The following is a 12,722-nucleotide window of genomic DNA, read 5'->3' as shown; positions in this document are numbered from 1 at the left end:
GGACCCTCCTCTCCCCGCTCGTCGGGACCGCCCCGCTCCGCCCCGCCGCCGGGGACGGGTCCCGCGGCCTCGTGGAACAGGGCGGGCTGGAGCTCCGAGCCGCTCGGGGAGGGCGGTCCGGCGGCGGGGACTACGTGTCCCACAGTGCGCGGCGCCCAGCGCGCCTCCGGGCGCAGCGCCATCTTGAGGCGGAGGCGGGCGCCTCGTGGTGCCCCGGGGTGCCCGCGGAGTTCGCTGGCTGGAGCAGCGGCGTGCCCGGGCAGAGCTTCCTGTATGTGGCTGGGTAGGACCCATCCCATAGGCTGCCGCCTGCCGAAGAGCACTGCCACGTTCTTCCTCCCTGCGCGGTCTCCTTCCCTGAGCAACCACCCATTCTCAGAAAAGCTATTGGTACTTTGTGAACGTTGCCTTTCAGGCTTAGCAGGAATCCAGGTTCTAAAGTTTTGGGAGAAAGCGCAGAAAGCCTTTTTCTTTGGTGAATGTTGTAGATGTTTATTGCACATTTGCGGCCTTTTTATGACGTTTCTAAAGTAATGCAAGCTTCTTAGCATAAAGCAATGCTATTTGACAAAAATCAGTATTGACACAGCTGCAACTCAAATCTCAGTAACACTCTTCAGTGCTACGTTTGCATGCCATGAATAGGCAACAGATAAAACCAGCAAACACACAGCTCCGTCTGTTCTCCAGCCCAGTGCCATACTTTTTACTTTTATTTTTTACACTGGATAATATTTTCTGCTCCAAGCTCCACTTATTTCCCCTCTTTCTGTGCCTAGATAATGGTGTGCCAGGGCTGGAATCTCGGTGGGTGATTTTAAGAGCAGAGGTAGGGGTTCACACGGTCAGGCCTAAAACATCCAGTCCACAGCCTTCAAAATGAAACATTGCTGTGGTGCGAAGCTGAACCTCTTCCTGAACCGTCCCCCCTACCCTATCTACACAATTAGCATTTTTGCACAGTGTATTGTTTTACCTAGAGCACTGCATCCAGCTCTGGGGCCCCCAACACAAGGACATGGACCTGTTAGAACAAGTCCAGGGGAGGCCATAAAGATGCTCAGAGGGCTGGAGCACCTCCGCTATAAGCACAGGCTGAGAGCTGAACTTTTTCAGTCTGGAGAACAGGCTTCAGGAGACCTCAGAGCAGCTTAAAGGAGGGGCTACAGAAAATCTAGAGGGACTTTTTACAAGCGCATGTAGTGATCAGAGAAGGGGGAATGGGGGAATTTACATTAGATATTAGAAATTCTTCCCTGTGAGGATGGTGAGGCACTGGCACAGGTTACCCAGAGAAGCTGTGACTGCCCCATGCCTGGCAACGTTCAAGGCCAGACTGGATGGGGCTTTGCACAACCTGGTCTAGTGAAAGGTGTCCCTGCCTTGGGGTTGGAATTAGATGATCGTGAAGGTCCCTTCCAACCCAAACCCATCTGTGACTCTATTTCATCGAGGATGGTAAAGCCCATCTTACAGGCTTTCGGCTCAGGTTCTCAGGCTGGAATAGGAGACAGAAGACGCCTAGCATTCGCAGCACTGCAAGTTTTCACAGGTTCCTGCGGGGAAGGCTATACTGGACGGCGGAGCAGCTCCCGCCTGCCCGAAATACCGACAGTCCCGCCCCCCGGGCACCGCTCAGGCGCTCTTACCTCAAGTGGTCTACCAGCACACCGGCGCTTCCACCGCGGCCAGGCATCGCCGCGGGCACCCGAACTCGGGGTCCTGCGGCGCTGAGGGCCCTGACTGCGCAGGCGGGTTGGTTAAGTCCGGCCTGCGCATGCTCCTGATCGCTCTCTTCCGGCGCTGATCATGGCGGAGAAGGAGTAAGTGGCTGTTCGGCGCTAGGATAATCCGCCGCCATCGGCGGCTGTGGCTTTGCTTGTTCCCTGTCCGCGCCACCGAGACGCTGTCTACCGCTCCCCGGTTGCTAGGCCTCCGCCGGCGGCGCGGGACTGGCATAAATGACTTGGGTCTGGGAGCGGCGAGAGGACAGGGCCCAGCTCGGCGGGATGGAGCCGTTGCTGGTCCTGTCTCTTCCGCAGGCAGCGGTTGTAGCTCTGCCGGCCCTCGGTGAAGTGGGTGGGAGAGCTGGCTCCCAAGCACCGCTTCCATGGTGAGGGACCTGGGCCCGTAGAGCTTCTCCCGGCTTGGCGGGCGGGCGGTCGGTCAGTACTGCGCCGGGTGCGGGGAGGGGTGTGTGGCTCAAGTAGGAAGTCATAGCCGGGTGCGCAGGGGATGGGAGACACTGGTCTTGAAAGTTTTGTCACATCTAAGAATTTAAAAACTTGAGTAAGCTTGAAGTCCTGTGCAGTAAGTTTCTACTAACCTAGTTTTGCTCCTAAAGCACCAGCTGACAGATTAATCTGAAAGAGATGTGCTTGTAACAGACTGTTATTGCAAATTGTAACAAAGTAGGGGTAATGCTTCTTATCACTCAAGTGATCTCAGTCATTACTGTTCTGTGCAGCTCAACAGCTGGTCTCTCAGAGTCTTTGTCTTGTATAGAAGGTGAGCTGTTCAGGCTGATCAAGGCCTGGTAACAGTTGGAGCAAGGAAGATGCGTTAGTGAGCTGGCTTAAGGGAGTGAGGGCCACATGCACGTTGTGTTAAGAGTTTGCATTGACTGATTGTATGTCATGTATAGCTTTAAAGCCCCGTTTCTTCGAATTGTCTAAAAGGAATTTGTTTCCTTTTTTCGTTTCCTTTTTTTTTTCTTTTTTTTTTTTTTTCTTCATTTTTGTCTGTTTTTGTTTAGAGCAAAGAAGGTGCCATCTGTACCAGAAAGCCTGCTGAAGAAACGGCAGGCTTATGCAGCTTTGAAAGCCAAACGTCAGAAGAAGATTTTGGCTATAAAAAAGGTGACTATTTCATGGCTTCTTTATTGGAACTGTTCATTTGCTGAAATACCAGCTACTACTGCTGATACAGAGCAGTACAGAAGTTTGCAGCATTTAAGTCTAGCATGTTGGTGTTTTCTGAACTTTAGGATTGCAGTGTCTTTTTCTTCATCCATAAAAAAAAACAGTTCTGGAGAGTAAAGAGAAAACATACTGTTTGTGAGATTAAAGGTAGTCTTTTGCAAGTCAAGAGTTATATTACTTTTGTGAGGGTAAGCTTGACATACAACACTGCTTAAGGTAAAGCAGCAGTTCTGTATAACAGTCTTCCAGGCTCTCTAGAATATGACTGAGTGATTCTAAACTCCCTGATGTAGGCAGATGTTCCTTTAATCTATGCTATTTGTGGTAAGCTTTACAATATGCCACAGTATTTGAAGGTGATTTCCGTGTGTCAAAAGATATTTTAAAATCTTAAGTAATTTTTTAATGTATTGCAGTTCCGTAAAGCACAACGAAAACTGATCTATGCCAGAGCCCAGGCCTACCACAAGGAGTACAGACACATGTATCGGCAGGAGATCCGCATGGCCAGGATGGCCCGAAAAGCTGGCAACTACTATGTTCCAGCAGAACCAAAGCTGGCGTTTGTGATCAGGATAAGAGGGTAAGATTGAATGCAGATGTAAACAATGTCATGTTTAAAGTCACTGAAATTGGCTTTCCTGCCATCTGTCTATTTTGAGGGCTTAAATATGTAAGTAAAATAAAATATTCCACTGGTGGCTTGGAAAGTTGTTAGGGTGTTGTACATGCACCAGAGGCTTATTTAGCTCAGTGCAGAATTATTACGCTATCTGTCTTCTGTCTTTAGGAATCCCTGATTTTTAAGAAGGGAGCAAGGCAACATGCAGAGTTGTTCTGTTTTGCCTTAATTTTGATAAAATTACATGCCGGTATTCAGGAACTTTCTGCAGGCTTTGTTTGAAATGTTTAACTCTCCTCTGGCAAAGTATTATGGGAAACTAACAAAAGGTGAGAGTGGAAGAATTATGTTCAGGGAGAGCTCAAGGATAGTTGCAAGTGATTTCAGTGTAATGCTTATTTCCAGTGTTTTAATACTGAAATGCATAGAAATCATTTACTAAGTTTGCTTTGTGTAATTGGTAAAATAGTGATGTGTTTCATATGGAAATAATATAATTGTTTCTAACCTGATACTGAGTGTTTTCTGGGATAGATAACTGAGGCTTTTTTCCTATGTTCTCCAGCACCAATGGTGTCAGCCCGAAAGTCCGCAAGGTGCTGCAGCTGCTTCGCCTGCGTCAGATTTTCAATGGCACATTTGTAAAACTCAACAAAGCTTCTATCAACATGCTGCGGATTGTTGAACCCTATATTGCATGGGGGTGAGTGAAGTGGCCAGTTTTATCAAATTGGTGTCTTTTGCATTTTGCTGCGCTATACTTGCAGGTTTTCTTTGTGTTAAATCTTCTGTCTTCTGTGTGCTTTGAATTGAAAGCATGATTTAGGCAGTGCTTTAAAAGGTGATCCTTGCTAGATGAGATCCACTCTCATACTGGTGTTCTTGGAACTTCGTGTGAGGCAGATTTGCTTCGCTTGCTTTTCTGTTTACATTTAGGACATGCTGAATTGATCTAAAATCGTTTGTTATGGAAGCTTCATTCAGGGATGTTAATTTGGAGTGTGTCTTGCAAAGACTTACAATTTGTTTCTGATTATTTTTTACTTGACTGTTTCAGTTATCCCAATCTGAAGTCTGTGCATGAGTTGATCTACAAGCGTGGTTATGGCAAGATCAACAAGCAGCGCATTGCTCTTACTGATAATTCCCTGATCCAGAAACGCCTTGGTAAATAGTGCTTCACTTAACAAAAAAGAAACCAACAACTTGTTGCATTATTTGGATTATTAATGTGAAAACGGACTGCTATCCTTACTGTCTCTGGTGAATAGTAGTGGTTGGTTAATCTTTCTTAACAGCTTAATACAGAGCAAGCTGGAAATAGCTTTCATTACAAAGTATTGGAAGCCAGTGTAAAGAATCAAATTTTAGCATTTTAAATTTGTAATTTTAAATGTAAGCGCCTTGACCTTTAATAGGTCAGCAGATCTTTCAGTAATGAAAAGGTGCTGCAGGAGGAAAGAAATCTATCATAGATAGCTTTGAAGTCTCAAACTCAATATTAGATACTCTTTGGATGCTGGAGAGGAGCTCTTCATCAGGAACTGTAGTGATAGGACAAGGGGTAATGAGTTCAAACTTAAACAGAGGAAGTTCAGGTTAGATATAAGGAAAAATTTCTTTACTGTGATGGTGGTGAGGCACTGGAGCAGGCTGTCCAAAGACGTGGAGAATGCTCCATCCCTGGCCATGTTCAAGGCCATGTTGGACAGAGCCTTGGGTGATGTGGTTTAGTGTGAGGTGTCCCTGCAGGGGGGTTGGAATTAGGTCATCTTGAGGTGCTTTCCAACCCTAACTACTCTGTGATCTGGTAGACAGACTTCTAAAACCTCCTGCCAGAAGAACTAGCTTGTAAAAGTGATTAGTGTATTTAGTTAAAAAGAAGTGTGGTGGTCAGTTGTCAAGAAATAGACTGCTCTAGGAGGCTTCTTCTTTTCCAGTCATGCTAGGAGTGAAAGCAAGCAGACATGTCTCCAATTTTTGGCAGTTGATTTTGTATCGCTTCATATTAGACTGTCACATTTGTTCCTTTTCCAGTGCAACAGATAATCAAGCTTTGAGGTTACAAACATTACGCTATAATAGCTTTTCTTTTTAAGACTGTATTTTATGAGCTGTTGACTTGTCATTGAAGACTCTGGAAAGCATTAATGAAATACGTGTTGCATTGTTCAACAGAATAAGTAGTTCAGTGAATTTCCCTGAGCTACACACAATTATGGTTTAAGTGTATTTAATCTAGCTTTTCTTCAGAGAACACAGTCTTTTCCTAAGATTCACTAAGTGGGGTTTGGTTTTGTTGTTCTTCATTGCTGGCTACAAATACTCAACAGTTGAAATTGGTGCCTCTTGCCAAATCTAACAACTAAGTAATGCTGAGTTGGCTGCAGCTAAGCCATTTGAATTGAATGGGTGCAATGATAGAGTGGGTGCTTTCTGACTTCCTGAAGCTTATCAAATAAGTAGGTATGACTGTAACGGTGTGGTAATTTGTAGCTTGTTATTAACCAGTGGCTCTGTAGCCTCTCTGAAAGCAACATTTTGAATTTTAGGAAAACTTGGTATCATCTGCATGGAAGATGTGATCCATGAAATTTACACTGTTGGCAAGAACTTCAAAGTTGTGAACAACTTCCTTTGGCCCTTCAAGTTATCCTCTCCTCGGGGTGGAATGAAGAAGAAAACGATCCACTTCGTGGAAGGTGGGGATGCTGGTAACAGAGAAGACCAGATCAACAGACTCATAAGGAGGATGAACTAATGGTGAGCTGATACCAAAGGTTATTACTACCCATTGTTCCATCTCTGCTGTGTAGGCTGCTGCTGTTACTAACTGAATGTTGAGGTTTAATACATACTCCTTCATGCTTGGGTGATACCTACAGCATAAAGCTACTTGGACAATAGTGTTCTATTTTATTTTTAAAATCTTACTAAAGCTTGAAACATTTGTGAAGAGGTTAAATCTTCTTTATAGGTGGTATGTTTAGGAAGTTTAAATATTGCCAGTAACTTTTCATTTCAACCATAACTTGTTTTAAAACTTATTTGGGTTTTATGATGAGAAGCCTTGATCTCTGCTAAAATTTTCAGCTCTCATTAATGAATTCTCAATATAATCAAAGCCTTATGATTGCAAGTAGTGAGGTTTTTGGTTTGAGTTTCGGGTTGTGGTGGTTTTTATTGGTGGTTTGTTTTTTTTTGTTTGTTTGTTTGGGTGTTTTTGTTGTTTTTTTTTTAGATTTCTGCTTTAAAAACCTGTTCAGAACTGGGAGAAATTAAATTACCAATTTAGACCATATTGTAAAAATTTTCAGCTTCTTCAAGCTTCAGAATGATTCAGTTTAAGCTTTCATGTTAACATAACCAAGATGGTAATTTTGAAAGTCTAATTTGCCCATTTGAATAGTCTACCCTTTAGAAACAGGAGGGTTCATTAATACTTAAAGCAGTTTCACAGTGATAGAGCGAGGTGTCCCTGCCCATGGCAGGGGGGTTGGAGCTTGATGATCTTAAGGTGCTTTCCAACCCAAACGATTCTATGATTCTGTGATTCTATGATGGCCGAGTCCTGAAGTTAATACCTCGTTCAAACAATCTGTGTTCCCATCTGCTGTTGTCATTCTGCTATTCCTGCTTTGATGAGAAGTCTGCCATTTGAAGCTAAAACTATTTTTTTTTCTTTAGTTCTCATACTTCCCATTGACTTTTCCATTCTCTTTACACACCAGAGTAGCTTTGGTGTTGCCCGTATCTTATTTTCAATCAAGGATAAATGCCTTTGTGGTATGACAGCTGTGATGGAATTTAGGAAAGCTTCATTGTGTTGGAATGCTTGGAAAGAATAACAAAGACCCAGTCTTCCCCAAGGAAAGGATTTTGGTTGGTTTGTTTTGGATTTGGGGGTGTTGTGTTTGTTTGCTTGCTTGTTTTAGAGGGTATGTGTTTTTTTTAAATAAGATGTGCAGTTTACTTAGGAATTCCTAACTTCCAGAGGGTTGGTTAATAAAAAAACAGTAGGTAGTGATGTGACTTTATAGCCTAAAACAGGTGCAGTTGCTGTTCGTGGGAGTTCTCAGAAATACTATTTTTTGAAAGGTTGTTCTAAGCCTTTATGGCCAACGGGGCAGAGCAAGTTGAGCTTATGAAGGTCTGCTGTCTGTCCGAGGAGCTAAAGGAAACTTATGAAATATCTTTCCATTTGCCTGGCAGCTTTTTTTTTCCTTTAAGCTTTTTTGTAGGTTGTTCTTTCTCAGTTTCTGTTTCCCCAAGCTTCTTGCATGCTGCTTTGTTGCCTCCATCTGTGAAGCAGCAGAGTTTTAAAGCACTTGGTTACATGGCACATGGAAACTTGTGCTTAGGAAAATAGTTGTTTACCAGGGACAGTGTTCTTTTAAAGTTTTTTAGCTCGACTCTGGGAAGAAGTGGGCAACATTGAGAAGCAGAATTACTGTAATGTTTGGTGCCTGAGGAAATATGTTACTTACACTAGCTTTCTTGTAGAAATTGTGCAGCTGGTGGCATAGACTTAAAAAGTTCAGTACCAGCAGATGTTTCCCTTAAGTTAGCATGAGGCATTGTAACCAAGATTGAGCTAAGCTACTTTCACTTCGTGCTCTTGTCTGGTTTCTGAGCATAAGATGGAAACTGCTGTTTTTAATTGAAAACCTGCAGCTTTTCTGTCAATGTGGATCTTTTCTCCTCCCTCTTCACTGCCAAACACCAGAAGTATGCTGGTGGTCTTGAGGGGTTTCTTCCCTTCCTACAGGAAGGAAGCTTCTAGTTCGCTACTGCTATGTCTATAAATGCCTGTTAGAGGAGTAATGTTTTGGCAGAGAAACTACAGATATTCAGCTGGTTGCTTGTGTTTTTCATTGGGCTTCTGTCTCAACTTCCCATGTAGGTAGTAGACATCAGGGCTTTAATCTGTCTTTCAGTTTAGGAAGTGACCTTGCAGTTTCTTCGTGCTTACAGGCAGTTAGCTGGTTGGACTGCAAACAGACAGACCTCTGGTATAAAGCTAAGAAAATTGATCTTGTTTCCTGCACTTTATATTCCCACTGTTTTCCTACTGCCAAATAGAGTACATGTCTGAAATACAAATAACCTACACATAGAAAACAGGAGAATCTTGTAGTTTCTACTGAGGCAATGGGCAGCTAAAGTAGTGGTAATACTCTGTACTATCAGTACTATCAGTTCTAAAGGTAAGTATTCCTCTCCGTATATGTAGATGGCTTCCTGCTGTTTGTCTTAATTTTATATTTAAGTGACAGTCTTAAATTTAAAGACATCCAGTATCAATTTGTTCATATAGATAGTGAAAAACAGCGTATTACTTGATACCAAATTTTGACAGTCCAGTATTGGCAAAATACTGGATTTCATTAGTTCTCAAGCAAATTTTATGGGAGCTGGTCTTAAGTCTTTTTGACTTTCGTTTCTGTATGTAGACAGTTCATAAAATGTGATGAAAATAGTTACCTGCTACAAAAGTTAGACTATTCACAGTGCCTCAGTATGTCTTTAAATATCGAGTTCCCGCTGTTAAGCTTGTAGACAAATAGGAAAATAGGTACGAGTAGTTCAAAGCAGAAATATTTATTCTGTAGTTCTGGCACTTAAGTTTTGAGTGAAGAGATGTTAGTTATTATCTGTGGGACTGTTGAAATCTTAAGTTCAGTTAAACTTAGTATTTTCAGCCCAAATGATGAACTGTAGAAGTGTGGCAATTCTTTGTGTGGCCAAAATAGCTTCAGATTTACGTGTGTCTAATAATACTTTTTTTTTTTTTTTTCCCCTTTCAGATTCAGATGCCCAGATGCAAACTTTGGTCTGTTAATAAAACCATCTTGCACAAAACAGTGTTGTCTCGATTGGTTTCATTTTGTGATCCTCTTGTGGAGGTAGTTGCTAAATTAGCTTTGGAGTAACCTGTTTCAAAGAACCATGTGTAGTTTGAAGTAACAGTGTATGGATAATACTCCTTCACCTTCATTTGAAGGAAAAAAATGTGGAAGGATTTGTGCAGGTAACACATTAGGCTTGGGGTGCCAGCAATTACTTTGTTGTGATTAAAAGTACAGCACATGACTGAGCTGTGTGTTATTGAGTGGGCAGGATTCCTGTGTGGTTGTAGTGTACCAGGAAGCTGTGCAAAATGTTTATATGTAAAGAAGAGGTAAGGGTAAATCAGTTCTTCACTTAAAATCAAGATCTTAACTAATTTCCTTCCAGCTCTGAACATCTTCAGGTATGGTTTTTACCAGAGGAAACATAAAACACTTTACGAAATAGCAGAATTTTTCCACATTGTAAATAATTACTCCACATTATATTTGTTTGCAGTGTTTTATTTCAGATATTACAGAAGTGGAGACTATGGGATTGATGAGGGTAGGGACAGTTGTTGATACTGTGCATGCATGTCTGGCAGAGTACACATTAGAAACCCAGGGACTGGTAAAACACGTCATTCAACTTGTGTTTAGCCTGACTGCTCATGTTGTGAACACTTCAGTGATGGAGCCTTAGCCTGATGGTGAGGGGTTTGGTATAAGAGCTCAACAAGCTGCCTCTGCTCTGACAAGGTTTTCTCAGTGACAGGCAGGCTGTATTTACATAGTTCTATTAGTGAAGGATGTCCACTTAAAAATCACTGGGATTGTTGTTGTTTGTTTTTGTTTTTTTCAAATTTGCACAAAAGCTAATAAAGCTTGCTGAAAGCCAGTTTTGATTTTAAGTAATTGCCAATAGTATATGTGTGTTTTTTTGGTTAATATGTTTGAACATTGGAGGGTTTCCAGATCCTTGGAACAACTAAATTCTGAAACCTGAAGTGACAACTGTGACTTGAGCTCCGAAATCTGGTAATGCAGGTTCTGTCTTAAGTATGAAAGTGCCAACACCTTTGTCCCTTTAAGATAACTGCCAAGTGAGAAGAACTTGTCAGTTCCTTAGTTACTCAGTGCAAGTAACCGAACTACTGATACGTGCTTGGAAAGGGTTTAATGAGTGAATGAAAACCGTGCAACTACTTAATTTGTTAGTCATCTCTTCTAAAGTGATAAGCAGACTGATCAACAGGTAAATTTCCTTAAAGTTGTTGGAATAGGGGAAAAGAAATGGTGAAAATTACAACAATAACTTTGTACTATTAATGGGAAACCTCAGTTTCTATGTTGTGATCTTGTAAGAGTAGTCTGACTCAGCTTAAAACTGCACCAGTGGGCATTGAGACTGATGTATCTGAGAAGTTTTGACTTCAGTATCCTTGGTTCAATTTGGAGAGTTCTGTTACTTTGCTACAAGGTTCTGGGTTATTTCCCTTTGATTCATATATGTGTTTTAGTATATTCTTAGCAGAAAAGGATTTCATGGATATAATGAAGCCGTGCAAATGGATAGCAAACTTTGTATGATGGCTATAGAGAACAAAAGATTAGCTGGTGAAGTTAATCGTATCAGACAAACAAGACCTGATAGGAATGCCCTGTAGGTCCTGAATTTTGTTTCAACAAGCTCATGCACTGAAGTGTTAGGAGAAAGGTCGTTTGGTTTTCAGGGTACTTGAGCAACTCATTTTCCTTACCTGTCTCTGGAATGAACTTTCAAATAACAGCTGCAAAATGTTGATATGTAGTGTGGGAACTTGCATGAAAGCATAGCTTTGTTTAAGCTGGTAGCCATGTGTAGCTGATCACCTTTTATACCAGCATTGCTTTCAGGAGTTTTAATGTTACTCTTCATGCGTGTCCTATAGTAGGCAATTACAGAAACAGTTCATGATCCAATAGTTAAGGCCAGAATTTGCACTGGAAATGAGGCACAATCTGCTTACTCAGTGCATGAATAGTACGGTTTAGAGCAGTTACAAGGTAATCTGAGTGAAAAACATAGCTAATAAAGACAATCACTTGGTCCCCAAACAGTAAATAGTACAGATCGTTTGTCAACATTCTGTGACAAAGTTCAGGTTCTTGTGAACATGCTGTTGATTTTTCACTGTCCGTAACTGCCAGCTGCTGACACATTCTGGAATAAAATTTCTATGAACTCTTATCCTCATTCAGAATGACCAACATCTTCCTTTTTCCCTCAGAACTGAAGCCAGAAGCCTTACCTAATAGCCTTTGGAGAAGCAGCAGGAGACTTTGAAACACTAACAACTCACAAATTTTTCAGGGATGTGAAGGTTTATAGGCTTTGCAGTTAATTGCTGTTCATTTCTTTGCTGGTGTCCAGCTTGTACAGCCTGCTTCACTATCACCAAGTGTAGTTATGCAGCTGGAAATGGAATGGAAGCCTGTCGTAAGAATCAGTGTTTTGAGAGAAAGTTGGGAGATGTGATGGATAGTCAGCTGAACGTAAGCTCCCACTTGGCCAAATGCAATTCTTGGATGCATTAAAAAGGGAATATCAGATGCTATGGGGGAGGTAATACTACTTTTGTTCCAGTAGTGCTTACACTAGTGCCAAATGCAGTATCCAGTTCTTCTGCCAAAAATCAAGCACATGCCTTGTAATGCTCAGAGAGTTTACTTGAAAGGCAGACATGGTTATGAAATGAGTATCTACCTATAATTACCTCCATGGAGGAAAGTATTTTGATAAAAGAGAATTCTTTGATGTAACAAAGCTATAATAGGATGAAATGTCTTGAAATTGAAGCCAGATAACTCTTGGCTTTAAGCAAACAATTTTAATGGAACAATTAGACATTTAACCAGTGGTGTGCCAGAGTCTTTGTCAGCGGTCATTTCTAAATTGAGGTTTGGGTTTTTTTTTCTTCCTTTGAAACGCATGCTGTACTTCTAGGAGAATGGTGGGAAGTCTGGGAGCCTTTCTTACTCAGCAGAAGTTAACTAAATGCAGGCTCTTCAGGTACTTGAGGGGTACAAGTTAGAGACTTGTTTTAAGGGTCAGAGTGAAATTAAGAATGGCAGCAGTGAGTGTAATGTGATTCACAAGGGAACTTGCGCTAATGCGGCACTAAATTCACCTGAACCTCAGCGTAAATAGTGCTCAGGAGAGGAATGGTAGGGCTTTGAGTACCTTTTATGGGCTTTACTGCCTTCAGCCATTTGGCATCCATATCACACAGCTCTCTCCTCAGAACTGGGACCTGTGTGTTTTTCAGAAAAGCAAGGTTTACTGTCAGTTCTGAGACCCCAGCAAGC

At 42.0% G+C, this 12,722-nt stretch overlaps 1 protein-coding gene across 1 annotated transcript; it reads left to right on the top strand.

The window, feature by feature from the left end:
- The first annotated feature begins 1,675 nt into the window (after positions 1-1,675).
- RPL7 (ribosomal protein L7) lies at positions 1,676-9,407 on the top strand. The gene is made up of 7 exons (XM_061342992.1): positions 1,676-1,823; positions 2,756-2,858; positions 3,338-3,504; positions 4,109-4,246; positions 4,601-4,710; positions 6,096-6,306; positions 9,351-9,407. Exons 1-6 carry the CDS (start codon positions 1,810-1,812, stop codon positions 6,302-6,304), a joined length of 741 nt encoding a protein of 246 aa, XP_061198976.1. The 5' UTR covers positions 1,676-1,809; the 3' UTR covers positions 6,305-6,306; positions 9,351-9,407.
- The last annotated feature ends 3,315 nt before the right edge of the window (positions 9,408-12,722 follow it).

Source organism: Neopsephotus bourkii, unplaced genomic scaffold, assembly GCF_033783945.1.
Source record: "Neopsephotus bourkii isolate Nb327-2 ecotype Australia unplaced genomic scaffold, CSIRO-AGI_Nbou_v1 NB_1820, whole genome shotgun sequence".
In the NCBI taxonomy this organism is placed as follows: domain Eukaryota; kingdom Metazoa; phylum Chordata; class Aves; order Psittaciformes; family Psittacidae; genus Neopsephotus; species Neopsephotus bourkii.
Note: the sequence above shows the minus strand (reverse complement) of the source record. Positions and strands in the feature narration are given on the sequence as shown.

Bases quoted from the DNA above. Each gene is read 5' to 3' on its own strand.
- RPL7 (XM_061342992.1), top strand. The intron at 2,859-3,337 runs GTGACTATTTCA...AATGTATTGCAG, and splicing joins AGATTTTGGCTATAAAAAAG to TTCCGTAAAGCACAACGAAA. The intron at 4,711-6,095 runs GTAAATAGTGCT...TTTGAATTTTAG, and splicing joins CCTGATCCAGAAACGCCTTG to GAAAACTTGGTATCATCTGC.